Source organism: Sebastes fasciatus, chromosome 9 (assembly GCF_043250625.1).
Source record: "Sebastes fasciatus isolate fSebFas1 chromosome 9, fSebFas1.pri, whole genome shotgun sequence".
In the NCBI taxonomy this organism is placed as follows: domain Eukaryota; kingdom Metazoa; phylum Chordata; class Actinopteri; order Perciformes; family Sebastidae; genus Sebastes; species Sebastes fasciatus.
This window is the reverse complement of record NC_133803.1, coordinates 33,166,310-33,188,684: the sequence shown is the minus strand read 5'-3', so window position 1 is coordinate 33,188,684 and position 22,375 is coordinate 33,166,310. Positions and strand designations below refer to the sequence as shown.

At 43.4% G+C, this 22,375-nt stretch overlaps 1 protein-coding gene and 1 long non-coding RNA gene across 2 annotated transcripts in view; one reads left to right on the top strand and one right to left on the bottom strand.

Annotated features, from left to right (window-relative positions):
- Positions 1 to 22,375, top strand: part of LOC141774584 (uncharacterized) — a 142,665-nt gene that overhangs the window by 58,333 nt on the left and 61,957 nt on the right. Inside the window, exon 2 of the long non-coding RNA XR_012595382.1 lies at positions 10,191 to 10,315. This is a non-coding gene — a long non-coding RNA (uncharacterized LOC141774584). The remainder of the gene's footprint in view (positions 1 to 10,190; positions 10,316 to 22,375) is intronic.
- LOC141774576 (uncharacterized) overlaps positions 14,962 to 22,375 on the bottom strand; it is a 70,112-nt gene continuing 62,698 nt past the window's right edge. The window contains exon 5 of the mRNA XM_074647345.1: positions 14,962 to 19,802. Coding sequence (XP_074503446.1) covers positions 15,994 to 19,802 — 3,809 coding nt within the window. The 3' untranslated portion in view covers positions 14,962 to 15,993. The remainder of the gene's footprint in view (positions 19,803 to 22,375) is intronic.

The window sequence follows — 22,375 nt, the reverse complement described above, 5'->3', positions numbered from 1 at the left end:
GTAAATCTGTACCAGTCGTGTTACATTCCTTAAAATGCAGCAACTACAAGTGTTGAGGAAAACGTCCTCTTAACTACAAACTACCAAACCAACATTCAGCTTGTTACAGAAAATAACCGTCCTTTTAAAAACAGGATGCTGTTAAAATATAAATGTCCAGGTTTCAAAGCTGCTTCATCCGTCTGAAGTTCTCAACGTGGCAGAAACAGTTTTTAGTCAAATTGATGGCGACAGAATGCAGTGACAAGAAAATCGCTGCCAGCACTTAAAGAGCCGCGGCAGTTAACGGAGAGACTTTGACTGCAGGATGAAAGCAGCGGCCATGTTTCCTCACAGCCACATTATAAAGTCCTCCTGAGTGAAGTCATTTAAGAGATTGACAATCAGCACATTAACGTCACATCAGGTGAAAACCTTTCAGACTGATCAGCTTCACTGAACCGACATGCAGCTCTCTCAGCTCCGGCCGGTTCATCCACTCAGCTCCTGAACCGTAATCACTCCACCGCCGCCGCTGCTGGCCAACGTGATCGCCACCTGTGCTGACGGCGCTGGCAGCGGCTCAGCAATCTGCAGCCAGGAAGTGCATCAGCATTTCATCACTGAAGTTTGATTGAAAAACACACTTTTTTTTTTGTTTATTTCATGCTGTCACAATCTGTGAGATCTTCATTTCACGGCTGCTCAAACAATGAAGCATCAGTTTCACAGGTGAAACGACAGACCTGACAGTTGTTGTTGACATAGTTGAAGCTTAAAGAGTCGCAGTGACATCTGGATGGTCTTTAACAGCTGTCTTTATCAGCGTTTTACTTCAGGACTGTCTGTTACAGAAAATCATGCATAACTTCTGTATTCAAAGCTGTAAAACATGATTAAATACAATTGACAGTATTTTTATGCAGGAATACTTCTCCAAAATCACAAATATCTTTAGTACTCTTTCTGTTCACTGGTCTGAGAAGTGAAGCTGAAGTGCCTTAAACCTGCATTCTTCCTAACAGCCAGCAGGGGGCGACTCCTCTGGTTGCTAAAAGAAGTCTGATTGTATAGAAGTCTATGAGAACATGAGTCTACTTCTCTCTTGATTTATTACCTCAGTAAACATTGTAAACATGAGTTTATGGTCTCAATCGCTAGTTTCAAGTCTTCTTCAATACAGCATGATGTTCATTTAGTAAATTATGCTCCCATTTAGAGTCAAATAGACCATAAAGCAGGGGATGCTTTAGGGCGGGCTAAGTCCATTTACAATAAAGAAAAGAATACAGAAATAAATAAGTTTGGGGAAATAAAAAGGGGTTAAAATCATGCAGATATATAAATAAATATGTAGATATATATAAGTTAGGGCTGTCAAAATTAACGGGATAATAACGCGTTATTTACGCCACTAATTTCTTTAACATATTAATGCAATCAATCTTTCAGGGGTTGTAGCGGGCATCATATGAAACTAGAAAACTTAAGGAATCCATTGGTACCAACGATGTGATACTAGCATCACACACTAAATAAATACATTTAATAATGAATAAATGCATTTAAAATACATTAAAATATATGCAAAAATAAATCTAAAATGTATTAAAAAAACATATAGAAATGAATAAAAGGGAAAATTAAATAGTAGAGTTGATGGATAGGGAATTAATACAAAGGTAAATAAATAAAGAAGCAAATTAAAACAGAAATATCAATTTATGTCACATTTGATCAATTAATGAATGCCTACATTTATTTTAGATATTTTTGGTGCATTAAATTAATTAATTAATTTATTTATTGAGTCAATTATTTATTTACTTTTTATTTTGGCAGGGTCAGTCCTCCATACATACTCGTACTTGACTTGTTTTTTTATTTGGTCTGTTTCTGTAGTAAAAATGTTTGATGAGAGACGCTTTCAAATTGTGTTTACTCCTCAGGAATTTATTTTCTCTGTCGGAAACTACTGAAGTTTAAACTTTTAGGGAAGACTAAAGGACGCATCATACGCAGATTAGCTTAGCAACATTGGGGCTACAAACAACCCATAATGCAACACTCTCTGTACTGTAGGATAGTAGTGCTACTCTGGTTCTCTCCATTCATAAAGAAGACCTGATGTTGTGAATACATTAACGTCTAATCCTCAAATATAATACGACCAATGTCGTTTGAACCCAAATTACCTCTCTGTCTTTTTATTCTCTAAAAGGAGAAACATCAACTTCCTGAAACCCACTCTGCTTGTTTCAGACTTTTCCTCAGTCAGATGTAATCGGTCGATCGCGGCGGCCGTATCAAGATCCTGCTAGCGATTTCTCTTTTTTTAGACGGCAGCTCAATGTCAAATCTATCGCACCCCCAGACACTCTGAATGTGAACGGGAGCCAGACTTTGTGTAATTGGGTTTTAGGCTTCTTATGGAGAAGAAAAATAGGTGGTCGGTTATTGAGCACAGGAGCTGCTTCCTCGCCCCCCCCCCCCCATCCGTTGGGTTGCGTATCCCAGGATGAGCCTGTAAAGTTGTTTTAGCTCTCAGTGTCGGGCTGATTACAGATGATGAATCACGCAGTGGAGAGGCATATTCGATGCAAAATAACCTTTTTGTTTCACCTAAACAGGAGCAGAAAAGAAACAGTGACTCCGGGCGAGAAGTGAGACACAATCAGTCATCATAAATGAGCAGAAAAGTGGAAAGGCTAAAAAACTTTTTAGTTCCTCAGCACTAAAACACTGTCGGCTTTGAAATGGTGCAGCGGTGTTGACAGCGTGGTGGAAAAAAGGCCGATCAGAGATTCCACTGACTCAGACGACTACAACGTGTTTGATGCGTCTCTGGCAGCCGTGACCCATTTCTGCACAGTAGCAGGGGTGATCAAAAATGTTAGAACAAATGCTATTGCTTTCTGCTGCTTCCCTGCGGTTTCTGAGTTTTGACTTCCTGCGAGAGGAAGCGCTCGCCCGTCCTACACCGCCATTACCAGCGTGTGGTGGTGCACCGCACGCAGGCAGGGTAATGCCTCGAGGATCCACCACTTCCCTGAAGTCAATGCACTGATGCCACAATGGAATAACATTATTAAAGTCCTGCATTGACATTTCTTACTTGGTGAAAAGTGTGCAAATATTATTAGCAGTAAAACGTGCTTTAATATCAGAATTAAAAGTGAAAAATAGTCACAGTTTTTAAATCCTCAAAATTGGAGAAAATTAAATAATGAAGCGTGAAAATCTCCAAAGCTGCAGATAAAATGTTTAAGAGCCAACAAAAGAGGGATTACATGCTCCTTAACTGGCTGAGGAAATTCTCTCAAGCTCTTTAGATAACGTCTAAAAGTCATCGAGCTGAAGGAAGGACGTTTTCTCATTATGCATTATAAAGCTGATTGTTTTTACTTGACAACAGTCACATTCAGGACTTTAGCTGAGGCTGAATGTAAAATCTGAAGTTTACTTCTCATAGTGGAGAAAGAAAAGTATAAACACGCAAACAAATAAGGTCGACTCGACTCAGCCGTTAGCAATAAGCAGTGACGTAGGTTACCATGGTAAGCTAATCAATAAGGTTATGAATAGGGATGCAATAGGATGGTTGTTTTTGCTGTTATTTACTCCCCTTTTGTTAGAGGGAAACAAAGATATATTCACTATAAGAAATGCTGCTGCACTCTGCTCAAGGACTGCAGAATGCAGCAGCAAGGACTGCTGCACGGGCTGCACGGGCTGCACGGCGTGGAGGATGTTCCCACTGTAACGTACTCTCGTTAGACTGACAGGCTTCTAATGACACATTACTAGAAGCTCACACGAGGTTCATTCATCATTACATTCTTGATGCTGATCTTTCTCCGAGAAAGTGTAATACTCCCACACGGACGACTTTTTCTTTCTCTTTTATTTGTAAACAAACCGCACAGGCGCTCGCTGTCACGCCAGAGTCGCTTCCAGTCAGCGGCTTCTTCTCTGAATCAGCAGCTGGTTACTGTTGTCAGAGACCGACCGCAAATAACCAACACAACATTTAGCCGGCGCAAAGTTGATGCAATACAACAGATAAACATCGATCACTGCCATCGGCAGATGTCATATGATGTTATTTACCGAATATCGGCCGATGAATCGGTGCATCCCTGGTTATGAATAATGTAAACGCTAGTTTTGATTTTTTGAAGTGGGGTTGTATGTCTACTCCTGTGTTCTGAGAGGTAAAGGCTTGCTTCAAAGCCAACAGTGATTTTACCTCTCAGAACACGGGAGTTTCTGGTCTAACGCTGCATCAGTTGTGACTTTCTGATCTGAACTAACGTGGCGTCCACAGCAGTACGTCGCTTAGCTAACTCCTGTCTGCTTCTCCAAACTGGGAGCACACCGACCGCCATCTAAGTTACTGTATTAATACACTGACTATAAGGATGTATATAAACTGTACATGTAGCAGCGTCATCATGCAGAAACCTACGTCAGGTCACCATGCGGGGAAAAGTTTTTAAAAGAGCTTGAAGGGAAAACAGCATTTTAACGCTGAAACATACTTGAATGTTTGGATTTGAATACATAAGGAACAACCCTGGGAAGATAGAGGATGATATAAAAACTAAAATAACGGACTGGTCCTTTAAGTAGTATTTGAGTAAATGTACCTGCCACCAAGCAGCCTCTCTTTGTGGTGTTTTTAAGCCTTCACACACACACAAACATATCCATCTGAGGACGCTGAAAAGCTTGAAGTCCAAAACAAAATGATTATGAAGTCTCTCTCTCTCTCCCTGGAGGCCGACTAAAGCTACCTAAAGCTACCTCTCTGTCTTCAGTTTTTATCCCTACATTCATCCTCTGGGTTGCATCTCGCCGTCATCGTCTGCCCTGAATCCTTTTTCTCTAAAGGAAATATGTATAAACCAAAGGAAAGCAGGCTCTCTGTTCCTCCGAAACGCTGCTTCTCTGTGATTTAACAAGTCTGTGATGATGTTCAAACATCATTTAACATGTCTGATTTACTGTCCGCTCTTTCATTTCTCAGCTGTTGTGTCTGATTACATTATGCAACGTGTTGAACAGACAGAGAGCAGCATAACATGTTCCTGTTGATGTAACAACCGAAGTCTGCTCATAGTGATTTAAAGATGTTTATCTTTACACGGACAGTTTGTATAAGGTCGACTGTAATGAAGATTTATTATTATTATTATAACATTCTGGATCTTGATCTCTTGATCTTCATAAGATAGCAGATATTTTACAAGTAGATCAGCCTCCAAGGCACTGGATGGTGTTATTTCAAAGACTTGATTTGAGACTATTTAGTATTTAATCTCACTAATTAACCCTTTTGCATCCCTTTAGAAAAGTTGCTCTAACGTCCTTGGAGGATAAAAATAAAGCCATAAAGTGATATATTAATATTATTTTCTACTTTACATCCTTTAACCAACATCAATCCTGATCTTAACTACCAAATATTTATTAATTTCCAGAATTTTAACCCTTTAAATGCCAGTTTGTTTCCATAATGCCACTTCTGAGGCCTGTACTACGAAGCGAGGTCAACATACTCAGGGTCTCTTCTCGTTATCTGGCTGAACTAACCCTAACAAACGAGATCTCGCTAAACAGTCCTACGATGGTGGTTATCAACTCGGTAAATCAACTCAGGGTTTCTCAGTCTGGCTGTGAGCGCGTTCACATGAACGGGGAGGTGTTTGCAGCATCTGACCAATCACAGACATGGAAAAGTCTACTGACAGACAGACAGACAGACAGAGCGGCACATTTAACAAAGGAAGCGTAAACTATACTAGACAAACACGAAGAAGTTAAACACTTAATCCAGACTAAAAGTAACACAGTTGAAGCTGCCAAATGCAGGATGAACAGCTGGAAAAAGAAAAAACTCCAGATGTGAGAATGCGTAAATTAACAGACTTATTAATTTAACGAAACACTCAAAAGTCAGATATACTCGTCTAGATACAAATAGCTTTTAAATGTGTTATGGATGAATGTATTACACTTCATTATGCCCATTAATCATTTTATGACGATTTCAACCTTCTTTCAGCTGCGTCCCCATCTTCGGCGGTGTGAAACCGTAAAGTAAAAAAATAAATATAAAAACATAATTCGAAGCGGTAAACACCCACAGCATAAATCCACCTGTCCTTCCGGCATCCATCAGTTTAAACTGTGTTGTTTTTAGTCTGGATTATGACTCTAATTTATTAATATTTGTGTAATATTATCATATGATCCCCGCACAGAGCTCTGATTGGTCAATAGGCGGTGCTTTCATACGAGTTAATCTCTTATCTGGAACATAACCTGCTCCGGAGCAGGTTAGCTGTTCAGCATCAGTTACCATGGCGATCTACCCCAGTAAGAAGTGATCCACCTTCGTAGGACGGTTCGAAGTTACCTCGCTAACCTCTCTACCTCGCTAAATCCTGCTTCATAGTACAGGCCTCCGGTTTGGCTTGTCTCCATGAAATGACTCTGGAAGGACTCAGCCAGATATTTCTCCGTTCTCGGCTGAGACGCCGTAGCGCTGCGACTCGTCTCTCTCGATTTAATTAAAGGCGCTCTTTTTTAAGGATTCTGTTATTCTACAGTATTGTTGTTTTGTATTATTAATTGTTATTGAATAAGAAGCATCTTTCAAAAGGTTTGGTGTTCAATCAGAATCAGAATCTGTATTTAATGCCAGGTGTATCAGGTATACATTAGGAACTTGATTTGATTCGTTGGTGCAAATGAACATCAGAATAATCAAAATGTTTGAAAAGAAGCCTTTATAATCTAAATCTAAATTGGATTATTGTTGCCTTGTTAGAGTATTAGTACTGGACCATTGAACGTCTAGCTGGGATGCACATTAAACACCAGGATCCAACAGTCAGTTAACCATTTATTCAGGGAGGATAATGGGTGGAGGATGAAGGATAATGGATGACGATATGGATGTTGAAGAGTTTTCTGCACAATGAACAAATTAAATAAAATATATTGCCATGCTCACCACAATTAGAAATAAAAAATAAGAAGTACGTAGTCATCTTACGTTATTAATGCATCAGCTTCATCCGGAACCTAATTATAACAAACATTAATTAATATAATTTACCAAAATATACAATCACTTTCTTCTCAAAATGTACAGATTGCCTTACTTACTCGGTCTGACTGTAGCTCACAGGTTAATGTCCTATATTACACCGCTCCGCAACAATACCAGGATCTATTAAGGAGGTGGATACACACATTAAATTAAGATAGAGAATATGTTGAAATAACTCAAAGAATATAAACCATATGTTGTCTAAAACAAATTATCAAAATCATTGTGAACAACCTACTGGGTTGGCAGCATGTTCTCAAACAAAAGGGATCTGACCAGAAGAGGCTCTTTATTTAGCCTCCCCTTCTCTAGACTGGAGATTCTGAACAACGTTAGAATAAAATAAATTTAAATCAACCAATTTACTGTACAATATACAAATATAAACAATCACTTGCAAGTATTGCAAGTAAGATTAAGAAATAAACAGATGACAGTATGCAAACAATTTCTGTCACAAAGCGTTTTAATAATATCTTCCCTCCTGCACATGGAGGCAGTAGCAGCATCGACCTCGTTGTCTCCGCTAGAAGCTGTTGTGCAGTTAAATTCTGCATTTTAAAACGCTACCACTGCCTACATGTGCGGAAAGAAGCTATTATTTGAGTGTTTTGCATCAATTCCTGTGTCCAGCGCTGCTTCCTGTTTACACCGTTATTACAACGATGAGATTCATTTGGAAACGGCCCTAAAATGCTCATCTGGACGGACGTTGTTTCCGTTTTAAAACGTCGTTTTAAGACGTATTAGTGTTATAAGTCGTAGCCTCACTTCTCAACCTGAAACGTCTCGTGCTTGCTCACACAACAAAAATAGATCTGTTTGTTTATAAATCAGATTTTAATGCTGAAACATTCAATTTGATCTGTTTTGTTTTTATTTTTTTTTAACTATACAGTTTCTTTCTTATACAATTTGTATAACTTATTATAACTTCTGCCATCTCCTAGTTAAGTATTTAAATAGGCCACCAGCAATATTCTCCTCTCCTTCTGTCTACCTTCCAGCTGCATAAAACATTTAAAAGTTATTTTTTTATGACAATATCATGAATTTTTCAACATATTTGGTTTCTCGTTAAGCCCACAGAGAGTGACAGCAGCCACAGCGGCTCATTAATGGACGTGTTTCTGAAGAGCTTTGTCTCTTTGCCCTCCCACTCGATGACGTTCGGTATACACAATAAGCCACTACTGAGGTTTCCTTTAACTCGCCGCTGAGTAGTTTCTGTGGTTGAAGCCAGAGGAAGTAAAACCATCATGTGCCGACGAGTCTATTGACTCGCTCGCCGTAAAGTGCCCGAGCCGAGGCACACATCAACCTTTCTGCAAAGAAACCGTGCAGAGAAAAGAATAAAAGAATCACAAAGACTTTAACACACACACACACACACACACACACACACACACACGCGGCGTTTGGAAACTAATTCCATGTAGTCGAGTTTTAATGTCAGAAGGTTTTTCTGTTGGTTTTTAAAGGTCACTGAAGCAAATTACAGAGAACCGTTGATTCGGTAATAAAGTGAACTTGACTTGTCACACTCACTGCGTTTGTTTCTTTCGAATCCAGAATACACACACACACACACACACACACCGACACACACACACACACACACACACACACACACAGACAGATGGAAATATTGTACACATGTAAAACACACACACTCACACAGCCCCAGGTGTTGAACATGTTGAATTTTGACGCTATTTTGGTCATTGAACATGATGGTCCCAGCTGTCAGACACACACACACACACACACACACACACACACACACACACACACACATGCACAGGTCTCAGTCCCAAAGCATCTGATCAACTGAGGGAGTGTGTGTGAATTCACTGGCGTCTTTTTTCTTGGTCTATAATCCGTTGTTTATGCCTCCGCGCCGGTGACAGCCATGGCCTGAAGGCGTTATGTGTTTGGGTTGTCCGTCCGTCCGTCCGTCAAAGATCAAGGTCACAGTGACCTCCCGTTCTCGTGAACACGATATTTCAGGAAAGAAATGATAACACTAAAACGGTGTCGACCAGGAAATAAAAATATGTTGGGACGGGGGAGGTAAGTCTGAAGAGTTGTTGTTTTGACACCCGATTCGACTGTTATCAGTCGCAAGAAGCACCATAGATGTGGCTCATTAGGGGCCTGCCACACCAAGTCAAAGTGAAACTCAAAAGTAACACGTTCTAACATGTAAAACTGAATGAAACGTCACGTTTTGAATACAAACAAAAAGGCTACTTTAGGTTTTTGGCAACAAAACTACCACTTCTTTAGGTTTATACAACAAAAAACACTTGGTTACTTTTGCAAACTCCAGTCTCCGGGGTGAAAGACCTGTGTTTTGTTGCTAGAGGTCGTGTTCTTTTATACCTTCTTTCGGCGATCTACCATGTGAATAGATGATAAAACCTACTAGCGGGTCTAGTAGGCCCCTATTGACCCACTGTTGGATTTATTATGTACAAGAATGCTTACAATAACCTGACTGTTGGATTTGTTATGAATAGAGTGATTGTGAGGAAAGGGAGGTGTCAGGTGCTGTTTTCTTTTGCAAGGTCAAGGAGAGGACGGAGCCAGAAGGAGATAACGAAGAAGAAGACATGCAGCAGAAACATCACGTGCCATAACTCATGAATATTAATATTGTGTAAACCATGAATAGGCTGGATCAGGGATAGCTCGGGGTTCAGACTTCACGAACTGACCCATGCACTGTATGTTGTCAGGGACACGTAGACTGGATCCAGATATCTGTATACTCTTTTATTTTACTTATGCAACATTAATTGTTCGGAATAAATTGTATTATTATGCTTTAACCCGTCTGTTTGGAAAATCTCTTTGTCATACAAGATTAACCAGCACGTAACTGGGCCTTGACCTCTCGGAGGTAGAAGGCCAGTTCCTTCACCACATCTATGGGGCTTATAGCGACTGATAATGTCTATTTAATAGCCTGACAACAGTCTAATCGGCTGGTTTTGAGGGCCTTCTTGAATGATGACAGTGTTGATTTGGTTTGGTAATGAGTCCCACAGAGACGGGGTGACGACTGAAAATGTCCTGTCACCACCAGGTTCGGCACTTGGTCCTATAGAGACGTGCAGGAGGTTGGCGTCAGCAGACCGTGACGGCATCAGGAGGAGGCGTGCTTGTGGAGGAGGTCGGAGAGGAGCCGGGCTGTTGAGGCCTTTCGAAGTGGTGAGTAGAGTCTTCGTCATGTGTTTAACTGGGAGCCAGTGGACAAGTGATGTGAGTTCTCTTGGACTCGAGAATGAACGGATTAGACTTGACTGGTTGGCGGAGACCTACAACCACGAGGCTGTTATTCTAGTTTTTTATTTAAATACTGAATACTGAATGAGCTCCGTACTCTTATTGTCTTTATACGTTTATATCTTTATTATTTCACACACACACACAGGGGAAATCACAGGTACGTGGCGCTAAAAGGCATCGATTCACACGTTTTGTCTGGAGTCATTTTCAGGTGTTTCTCTGTGAAAGAAAACAAAGTGACAACAAGAGACACTGATATCAAGTCTACTCGTTTATTTCCATTCTCAGGGTCATTTGTTTTTCTCTATTATATTAGCAGGGATAATATCAGTGGATATGGAGTCAAATCAGATTACACAAAAACAAATGCCAAATATTAGTTTATCAGACATTTCTTAGACCAAGCTGCTTTCTGAAGGTCTTTTTTAACCCGTTCATTGATTAACTTTAAAGAACATTATGTACAACAGCTTCAACAGGAGGACAAATCAAGACGGTGAGGGAGTTCATTTACGAGCTAAAATAGCATCAGAGTACATGATACAAAAAACTGTGCCTCATTCAACTGAGGTTTCTCTACAAAAATACATCTAATAACAGCGTATTTTTCTTCTCTAATGTACACAGTTATATCACAATAATAAATACGTTCGTAGAGAACATAATGGTTTCAAACCTCCTCGTGGTACAGAGCTACAGGAAGAGAACACGTATGAGCGCCGTCACACCAGATAAATAGGGTTTTATTTCTCGGAGATGTAAGTGGTGAGTTTCATGTTCGCTACCTGTTCAAACACACCGCAGGGCTGCAACGCTGTAAACTGTGTATGTAAAGGATCAATACGACCAAAGTACTTTTACAGTGTGCATGAAAATCTCTCTGAGAATGAGGATGGTGAAACATGGTGATCCGCCCACAAAAACCTGCTTCTTGGGTTTTTAATTTTCATGCATATTTGTATTTGTTTTTTGTTTGTTTGTCGTCGCTGCTGCTTGCACCAGAATAATCTATAGTCGTCGCTGCCAGTTGTGCCCCAAAGCCATCGCAGCCAGATGTTCAACTTCAGAGGAGGAAAAACAATGTGTTATAAGTGTGGGAGTTACTCTGCACTTCCCTTATCGTTACTGCCACCATTCACATCTCTGAAAGTCTGAATGTCTCTGGAGGTTTTGTTAACTGTGAGGTGTTTCTGATGCACTTGAAGGGATAGTTCAGGTGTGTTGAAGTGTGTTTGTATGAGGTCCATAGTCAGTGTATTACCTACAGTAGATGGAGTTTACAGGAGTGCCAGCAAGGGAGCAAATAATGTACTGCTGTGGACGTTGGCAGCAGCTAAACACATTTTAGACACCTGAAATAATCAATATCAGTTTAAGTGTACGCTATATTTAGAATGTTTTCACTGCTTTACCTCGCCATCAGACAGCCCTTTCCGACGGAGATCTGAAGCCGTTCTATCTATTTATTCTCTCGCCAAAGCCACCAGACTCCATTGTAAAAACAGTGTTTTTTGAATAGTAAACACGGGAATTGCTGGTGTTATTGTGTGACTTTGTCTTCACACTTTACAGCCCTGTCCCACTTTCTTCTTACGGTTGGGAATCACTGTATTCCCGCAAAGTCCCCGATATTGCAACGCGGTAAAAAAGACGTTTCAATCATTCCCGTCCACCCCGTGCATGTCCACACTGTTCTCTCATTTTAATCTGGTCAGCAGCTGTCTGCATGGCTCCGTCTCAGCTGAGTCTCACGTAACCGCAATTTACGCTTCCAAATCTATTTTTTTTCCCGACGATACGTGCGTAAACGCGAAGTTGATGCCCGATAAAAAAAACAATGAATAATATATTTATCCACATTTTGAAACCGGTGGAGCAGAGTGTGGATCTTTATCCAATCATAATGTAGCCTAATTCAAATGAAATCAAAGTGATCTGACATCCAGCCCGTTACAGTTCCATAATGAACCCAAAATATCTATACGCTTCTCAACTGGTGGGCTCGCCCCTCGCCGGGCGCATCGTCCGGTGCACCGCGACCGAGATCTGCTTGGAGAAGCACGAACGTGAGTTTTACATCAGCCCTCGCCCGGACCTCGCCACTGCCCGGGTTGCCGTTGAGTTCTCGCTGTGGGGAGGGACTGTCAACCGGGCGGACTGTCCTCAGTGCGACGGGTCTGCGGCGATGTCGGCATCCCGTCTTGTTAACCGTGCTTATGCTGTATGATTTTCAGCATTCATAACCATAAAACCTTTATGATTAAATTGTTTACTAGAGCACAAAGTTCTTCAGAGATCTAGCCTCGTAATTTTGCTCTCTAAGTGCTCCAGATTGATGCATTCAACTTTAATATGTTCAAACCTTTCTCAGGTCTGAGGTCACCCGCCACAGTCTCTCAACATCCTGTGGGAAACACTGTATTAGCCTACATCATCCAAAGATGGCCCCGCTGGACTGTATAGCTGTCAGACAGCGAGGTAAAGCAGTGAAAATATTCTAAATATAGCGTACACTTAAACTGATATTGATTATTTCAGGTGTTTAAAATACGTCCACAGCAGTACATCGCTTTGCTCCCGTGCTGCTCCATCTACTGTAGGTAATACACTGACTATAGATACTAAGTACTTCATACAACCACACTTCAAAACACCTGAACTCTCCCTTTAATAGCACAAGTGGGTCTCGAAAGAGGAGAATTTGAAGAAAGAAGAAGGATCCACTGGTATTCACATGTGGCTTTTGTCCTAAGTCTGTAGCTTTAAAGGAAGAATCCACCCTGAGGGGCTCAGACGGAAACGCTTTGAACTTCCTGCATATGAATGAAAGAATGAAAGTGCCCGAGATGCTTCAGACACGTGTGTTGAAAATCACCTGTCAAGCTGCAACAAGCAACCAATGAGTGACAACTGAGGGGGGATGTTTATTTCGTTATTACCTGACAATCAAATCTCTCTCTGTAGGACGCCGTCCTGTTGAAGGTGTGTCATATGACGCACTGAGTCGCTCTCGCTCTCTCTCAGTGTGTGTTTTGGCCTTTGTTTCCTCGCATGAGTCACTAAATGTAAAGTTATATCCACCACACTCTCGGGGTATTTTTAGTGCGGCTGCAATGGAGCGAGATGGAAGAGAGTCAACAGTCTAAAACGTCAAGAGAGGAAAGGTCAGACGCTGGAGTCAGTCCCTCAAAATCAAAGAGCAAAGAGCTTTATTTCAAACTTAACATTTTGCTCTGACGTTCAACTCTCACGCAGAGAGAAAAATACACTTCAGAAGAGGCTGAAACACACAATTTATACACTAATGACAGCACCGGCAGGCCTGTATGCAGCAGCAACACCCCATTTCCATACAGCATGTTCTACTTTTCATTTTATATTTTGACTTTCTCCAATCTGACGTCAATCAGACTACTTTAAAACGCCAATTAAACTTCCCAAAGAGAAAACAAAATGCTTTCCTAAAGAGTTTCTTACTTTTCTGAGACGTTCCTGAGGCTATTTTTACCATCATCATGATTTAATCTTTTCCAGCTGTGAGCAGCTTCTCAGTTTCCTTCATGCAGTTCAATATCCATCAACTATTTACCAAAAACCTTCGTGATTTAGCCCACAGACAGGGAGGGATGTCAAGATACCAGAAATTCAGTAGTCGATACCAAAACCAGTGAAACTCCACGATTCTTGATACCAGTTCGATATCACGGTAAAAACCAAAAGTAAAACAATAAATACCATGTACTTCAACATCCCCTCTTTTATTACTGTTTTTTGTTATGCAGTTAAACAGTTCATCTCTATTATCTATTTTATATTGCAGTGAAACCTTCAAACATCTGGATTTATTCAGGTTTCTCGCCAAAAACTACGCTTTACAAGATTACATTGAACACATCAGAACGTGAGAATTTACCTTAGCCAATACTCATTTTTACTGAATAGAGTCGCATCATAATGTAAATCAATGGCAACCCCGAGTTGAAATCATCAGGACGAGAGCTAGTAAACGTTAGCTGTTAGCAACCGGTAAGCAGCACAGTCCTGCACGGAGCTAACAGCTAACGTTAACTAGCTCTCGTCCTGCAGACTTGTTGTTCACAATAGGGCGCATCCGCTGGACGCGTCAATAATGAGTTTACTGCGTCCCAATCTGTGGACAACTCCGGGTCTGAAAGTGAAGCCTTAAACCTGCATTCTTTCTAACAGCCAGCAGGGGGCGACTCCTCTGGTTGTATAGAAGTCTATGAGAAAATGAGCCTACTTCTCTCTTGATTTATTACCTCAGTAAACATTGTAAACATGAGTTTATGGTCTCAAGCGCTAGTTTCAAGTCTTCTTCAATACAGCATGATGTTCATTTAGTAAATGATGGTCCCATTTAGAGTCGAATAGACCATAAAGCAGGGGATGCTTTAGGGCGGGGCTCCCTTGTGATTGACAGGTCGCTATCACAGCGTTGTCCGGTCTGGAAGTTGTCTCGTTTTTGTCTTAGAACTTTAACCCTTTCACAGTGTGTTTTCACTTCATGAAAGTTAACTGTAATATTTTGGTCGCCTCGTGTTACCTCGTGACGGCCAAAATGCCAAACTGGAGGCTTCAAAACCGTAGTCCACAAACTAATGGGTGACGTCACGGTGACTACGTCCACTTTTATATACAGTTTATGGTCCCAAACCTGGGACGCCGGGACACCGTTAATCTCGAACCCAAGCAATTTTGACATTGCTTGGTACCGAAGTCTTGGTTCTCATGACATCCCTACATACTGGCATCTTTGAGTGAACTTAATTTAATCACATAATTAGTGTGTTGAAAGGAATTAGGACACGGCTATTATCTAGTTTGAGCCTTTTTTAAGGTTGAATGTACGAGTGCTGTTCAGAGACTTTTGTGACAAAATTACAGTTTTTTCTTTGTTAAAATCATCATTTTACCACTCAGTAAAGAATAGATATATTCATTTTTAACATTAATTTTGGTTACTGGGAAAAAAACAGACTTCCTAACCGAGGATATGGCTAGCTTAAAAAGTCAAGCGGGTCATCAGCTCTTAATCACCTCCAGCTGAGAGCAGCGACTTCACATCTGTCTCCAACGCCATTCAGGGAAAAGTAGGAAATCACCAACTGAAGTAGAAGCTCTCAGGAGGACAGAAAGATATCTGATGGATTTGTCCTTTACAAGTCACAAACCATAGTTTCCAACACGCGTTAAAACCGAGCAAATCATCGGTTTAAAATGCAAAACAGGAGCGTCGCTTGATTTCTGCCGAGGGGAAACGAGCCCAGCTGTGTTTCCCCGCGCTGCGACTCCACTGGCTGCACACCTGAGGCTCATTTGGAGCAGGATTGCGACTGATGAAGATAATTAGCCATCATTTTTTTTTTTCAGACGTGTGAATCAGTGCTTTGAGTGTTTTGGACGAGGTGATGAGGTTGCCGGGGGGTTGGCTTCAACAAAGATCGGCATTGTTTTTCTACTTGAAGTTGTTTTCACTCGCTTGTCGAGTATGCAGGTAATGACACGTGCAAGCTGCTTTCACCCAGACAACTTAGAAACATGTGAGAATGCACCTTTAATGAGTGTATCTAATGCATTTGTTAGAACAACACCTGTAAGGGCAGGACTGCAGGATGATGCGACGGATACAGAGACGGGTGGTGGTGGTGGTGGTGGTGACTATGCATGGGATGAAACGCCGTCGCTAAGGGATACGGACCGGGGGCTTCCAGGTACGGGATGTGGGGGGATGAGGAGTAGAAAGAGGGATGAAGAGGAGGAGGAGGCGGTGGAGGATTAAGAGTTAGAGGTTGGGAGAAGGAGGTGAGAAGGTGAGGGTACGAGTGGACGGGGAGGTGCGACGGCGGCGGGAGGAGGGAGAGGTGATGCTGGATGATGGTGTGACGGAAGGAGAAGGAGGAAGAGGAGGAAGGCGGGAGGAGGAGGGGAGCGTGGAGGGGGACACACTGCGGAGGGAGGGCGTGGGGGAAACGAGGCCTCTTCTCTGCGTAGAAATCTATCTCCTTCCTCCTCTCCCTGTCCTCTCTCTCCTTCCTCCTCACCCACTCCTTCTCCCACTCCTCCTGCTTCTCCTTCACCTTCTTCCTCTCCTTCTCCGCATCTCTTTCCGCCTCTCTCTGTACGTCAGCGTCTGTCGCATTTCTGATGCCAACGACATTAGGGCAGCGATTACAATCACTAAGATAATCACACTGAGCAGCGTCAATATCATCTCCGTTTCCCTGATCGATACGGCTGCAGGTTTTCTGATCAGTTGGATCAGAGAGGTTGTGTTGGATGTGACTCGGCGGTTTGGTTTCAACCTCCTCATTCAGCCCACTTTTGTTATGTGTGTTGTTGTAATCACAATTGTGATAACATGCGTCATTGGTTTTACAGTTACAGCCGTCGTTACACTCTGATCTCTGAGCTGCAGCTTCCTCACAAACATCAGTGGTTTTATCAGTATCAGAGGACACCTTTTCACTCTTGTTTTCACACTGACAGCGGTCAGCGTCCACGCTACAGGTACAGAAGTCCACAGGTGCGTCCGCAGTGTTGCAGGTAGGTTTGTCTACGTGATCAGGAGAGCGACCCTCGTCTTTGTCCGTCTCGCCACAGCTTGGATTGTCGTCAGGATTGTCACGAGTAGCGTCATCGTGTTTTTTATCGCACTGACTGTGGTCGCTTGTTGTGTTACAGTCAGTCCGGCACTTCCTCTTTCCCTCGCCTGCAGAGGCGTCGCCGTTGCCGCCGTTACTGTCATTGCAGCGGCAGTAGTTGTCCGGCTCACTGTTATTCGTTTTATGACACACGCTGTGTTTTGTCCTGCAAATTATGTGGCAGTTTTTCTCCGTCCCATTGCCGTCTGGACCGCACAGGATTGTCCCAGTCTCCACGCCAAGGTCAGCGGCCGACCCGACACAAGCACCTTCCTGTCTCGGATCGCACACAGGTCGCCTCGGTTGCCTCCTTCCCCTTTTCCGTTTCTTCCTCGGCGTTTCCCCGGCCTCGGGCGGTGCGGTCTTCCTCTTGGCGGCTGCTCTCTTCGACATCGCTTCCTTTGAAATGGCATCGCCGGGGAGGGTCACGTCTGCGCCGGCTGATCTGATTCCCGTCTGTTGTGCGGAGCAGCGTGGCGCCGGGCCCGACGCAGGGCGGCTGTGTCCTGCCGGTATTGTTTGTCTTTGACTGCACGCTGTTTCTCTAAAGGGAGCGGGGACGAGGCTAATCGCCGGATCGCACGCTGTTTCCCTGCGAGGCGCAGGAACAAGACAAATTTGCAGCTCGCGTGATGTTCCTCGACAGGGAGAAGAAACCACGAGGTTACACGCGTCTTCTCCTATTATCTCCGTCCTCCTCGGATTCCTCCGCTCCTCATCTCTCTGCCCTTCCTGCCTCCCTGTATTTTTGTGTATCTCTCTGTCGTTCTGAGCGGGGTCGGGCGTAATTGCAGGGCAGCGTGGCGTCTCTGTTACAGACCCGGGGACGGGGCTAATCAGTGAGTTACATGCTGCACCCCTACAGAGGAGCTTTCTGAGCCCGTGGCCCCACCCGGAGGCTGATTGCTGGGATTGATGCTGGCTGGCCTCCCTCTTCACCTGCACACACAGCTGGTTACACCGATTACACCGATTCACCGGAAGATTACTTAATAGCTCTCCTCGCTTCTCGTCATTTCTACCTGCCCTCTCGCGCTCCGGCTGATCTCCTCTTATCCTCCTCTCTTCTCCCCTCATCTTCCTCTCTCTCCCTCCCACCAGCCGATGCACCGCCAGATTACTTAATAGCCCCTTTTCTCTGCGCTCCTCTTTCTCGGCGCCCTCTCTTTTCAACCTCTCGCCTTCAAACATCTGTTTCACAGAAACGCCGCTTATTATCCTCCTTCCCCTTTCTGAGTCTTTTCTATCCGTCTCCTTTCCTCTTTTCCTCCTCCCCCTCTTCCTCATTCCTCTCCTCACCCCTCCCCTCCTCTTCCTCCTCCTCCTCCTCCTGCCTGTTTTCTGAAGGCCCGGCGTCGGTGCAAGGTGGCATTCTGCGGGAACGAATTTTAAAGCGCTTTCATCACGGCAGCCGCAGCGGTCCGGAGCACCGTCACCACCGCCGCTACAATGGGCTATAGGATTTCCTGCCTCATCCTCTTCTTCCCTTTCATCTATCTTCAGCTCCCTTCCTCCCTCCATAACTTCCTGCCTCCGTTGGCAGTCGGGTTGTTTGATCACAGGCGGCTTTATTCCCTTCCGCCCTCCTTTCTTCTCCTCGCCCCCTTCTTTGGCCCTGTTGTGTGCTCTGAAGTCGTACAGTAGAGGGTTGATGCTGAAGGAGATGGAGGGCGACGTCTTGGTGTAGCTGACCATCTCCGACGGCCATAGAAGAACCCGGCTGCCGTCTCGGCTCAGGACTCGACAAAACGGCTCTTTGGGACGATTTGGAGGCGAAGAAGTTGCTTCTTTAGTGCCGTTTGATTCTTTGGGCTGGATTGAAGACTCTTTGGTCTCATGTAAAACTGATTTTTGAGGCTGATTTGTTGCAGGACAAAGCAAATCTTTCACCTCGTCATCGTCATGGGTTTCAGCCTCGCTGTCTCTATGCACTGAATCTTTAGCCACAACTGTGCTAACACCGTTTGAATAAAGATGAGCTCCAGTCCCGGTCTCACCGCCGACTCGGGCTCCAGTCCCATTGTCATTACATAAGGAGAGCTGGGCTCCATTCCCGCTGATAACAGAGTCCTCGACTCTGATCACATTGCGATTACATAAAGAAACCTGGGCTTCGGTCCCAGAGACAATAGACATATTGGCTCCAGCCTCAGAGTGCTGGATTGCACTTTTAATGTCCCCACTGCACTGGTTTCCAGTGTCCCCCCAGTGATCCACACCTACAGCGTCCACAGATACTGGAGATTTGAGCTGCTGATCTGCGACTTTCTCCCCCACGTCTTTGACTCTCTCTTGCGCCGTCACGCCTTCTTGCTTCCCCGAGGCTTGGATGAAGACGGCGGCTGATTGGTGGAGGAGGACGCAGCTCCTTTTGGGCAGCGAGAAGGACACGGGGCGGAGTCTGCCGCGTACGGACTGGACGTCTGCTCTGCTAGTGTTGATGTCTGCTGCGTTACCGGTGGTGATTTCCTTGCTGAAGTTTTTGTTGAAAATGGAGCCATTAGTGGTGGTGGGGATGTTATTGGTCATAATGGGGTTGCTTGAGTAATTATGAGCCCAGGGGATCTTGTTAAAGTGCCTGGTTTTGGTGGTCAGGTCGTTGTTGAGGATGCAGGATTCAGTGGTCGTCGTCGTGGTGGTGCTGTTGGCGTCCGTCCGGTCGTACGGCCACTGCGCGTTGCCCAGGAGATTGGTTTCCAGTGCGGGGTCCAGTGGGAGGAAGGGCTGGATCAGCGGGGTTTGAGGCTCTGGGTGGAGGGGAGAGAAGAAAGGATTAGACACCGCTTACATTTAAAAAACATAACAGGATTATGTGACTATAAAGAAAGCGGTAGGAAGAAGAAGATCAACGTAGAAGAATAACATTCATTTTCTAAGACTTCCCATACAGTAAGCTCCTTATGCATTTATTCAGCGTCCTGGCTCCTCTTTTGTTGCTTCTAACACATCTGAATGTGATTAATGGGTGTAGGATGGACTTAAGAAAAAAAAACATAAGCACACAGATGAATGTGTGTGTGTGGAGGAAAAAAAACAAGATTAAGGGTTTTTATTCCAACATGTAACTTCCACTTCGGAGCTCAACATACTGCCCGACATTCATCCGTCTATACATCAGAGTGGCAGGTGATGATTCAGGCAAATTATTTCTTGAGTGAAGGTTTTAAGATGATTCATAACTTTAAAAGTAATCCATAATGTGCCTTCCACTCACACCAGAAACCTCTTTTGTTAAACATTCGAGACGTTTTTAGGAGGGAAATGAATTATTACTCCTCCAATACTTTCACATTTAACACTCGGAGAGGTTCGACTTTAAGTGCAGTCGTTGAACTTTTCCATCAACTTTTAAAATGAGAAAAACTTTTCTGAATATGATTTATTTTCAGGGAAAAGACTGTGGTGACAATTGATTGTTTCTTTGAAACCACAAGAACGCTGCTGCTAAATTTCATGTTCATGCTTTCTGTATTTAAAAAAAAATGAATCTTGCACCCTAAAATCCACCTGAGATGGTCTGACGGGAGCCGATATCACCTCCTGAATCAGAACCAATTCACACTGAACGACACGTTTAACTGGAAAATATTACTCCAGACACTTTTCTTAATGTTCAGATTTTGGTTGAAGGTGTTTTGGAGAGGCGGTGTTGATTCAAACTTCATGGTCATTTTGAAGGTTTGTGGCGCTGTTGAATAGATTCGTGCTAAGAGGTGTTTTCTAATAAGTTGATGAATGGGGAGGACAAAATATTGACTGCATTAGTTGAGGAAAGGCGTACCTCGGTGCCGTTTTCTTTTGCATTTCTTCGTTTGAAAAGTAATAAATCACCATTTGAGCTCTGCAGCAGAAAATGTGAAGAACGGGGCAACGAAATCTTTTGCACATCAGAGGCTTGTCGGGAAGATCACTAAATAACGCTACTATTTTGGGAGGAAAAACTGTCATGGCTATTTTCAAAGGGGTCCCTTGACCTCTGACCTCCAGATATGTGAATGTAAATGGGTTCTATGGGTACCCACGAATCTCCCCTTTACAGACATGCCCACTTTATGATAATCACATGCAGCTTTTTGAATGCAGTATAAATATGTTATATTTTCGCCGATTCTAAAATGGTGTGTTTGAATATTTCTGCATCCTCGGGTCCTTAAACAGTCTATGAATTACATAAATTGGGTATCACTGTAAAGCTGAGACTCTTGTGGATCCAATGAGCCCAACTGTATTCATGTGTGATGATGTTAGTCCCCATAGGAGACATTTCATTGTAGTGACACCATTTTTTTTTAAACATGACCTCCCTGTATAAAATGACCTGTGGTGACCTCTAGGATAATCACAGCATCATAAAACTTTACAGTCACAAACTAGAGACCTAGAGCATTCAGAGGATGGATGGATCAGCCTAGAGACCTAGAGCATTCAGAGGATGGATGGATCAAACTAGAGACCTAGAGCATTCAGAGGATGGATGGATCAGACTAGAGACGTAGAGCATTCAGAGGATGGATGGATCAGACTAGAGACCTATAGCATTCAGAGGATGGATGGATCAGACTAGAGACCTATAGCATTCAGAGGATGGATGGATCAGACTAGAGACCTAGAGCATTCAGAGGATGGATGGATCAAACTAGAGACCTATAGCATTCAGAGGATGGATGGATCAAACTAGAGACCTCGAGCATTCAGAGGATGGATGGATCAGACTAGAGACCTAGAGCATGCAGAGGATGGATGGATCAAACTAGAGACCTAGAGCATTCAGAGGATGGATGGATCAGCCTAGAGACCTAGAGCATTCAGAGGATGGATGGATCAGACTAGAGACCTAGAGCATTCAGAGGATGGATGGATCAAACTAGAGACCTCGAGCATTCAGAGGATGGATGGATGGATCAGACTAGAGACCTAGAGCATTCAGAGGATGGATGGATGGATCAGACTAGAGACCTAGAGCATGCAGAGGATGGATGGATCAAACTATAGAGACCTAGAGCATTCAGAGGATAGATGGATCAGACTAGAGACCTAGAGCATTCAGAGGATGGATGGATCAGACTAGAGACCTAGAGCATTCAGAGGATGGATGGATCAAACTAGAGACCTAGAGCATTCAGAGGATGGATGGATCAAACTAGAGACCTAGAGCATTCAGAGGATGGATGGATCAGACTAGAGACCTAGAGCATTCAGAGGATGGATGGATCAAACTAGAGACCTAGAGCATTCAGAGGATGGATGGATCAGACTAGAGACCTAGAGCATTCAGAGGATGGATGGATCAGACTAGAGACCTAGAGCATTCAGAGGATGG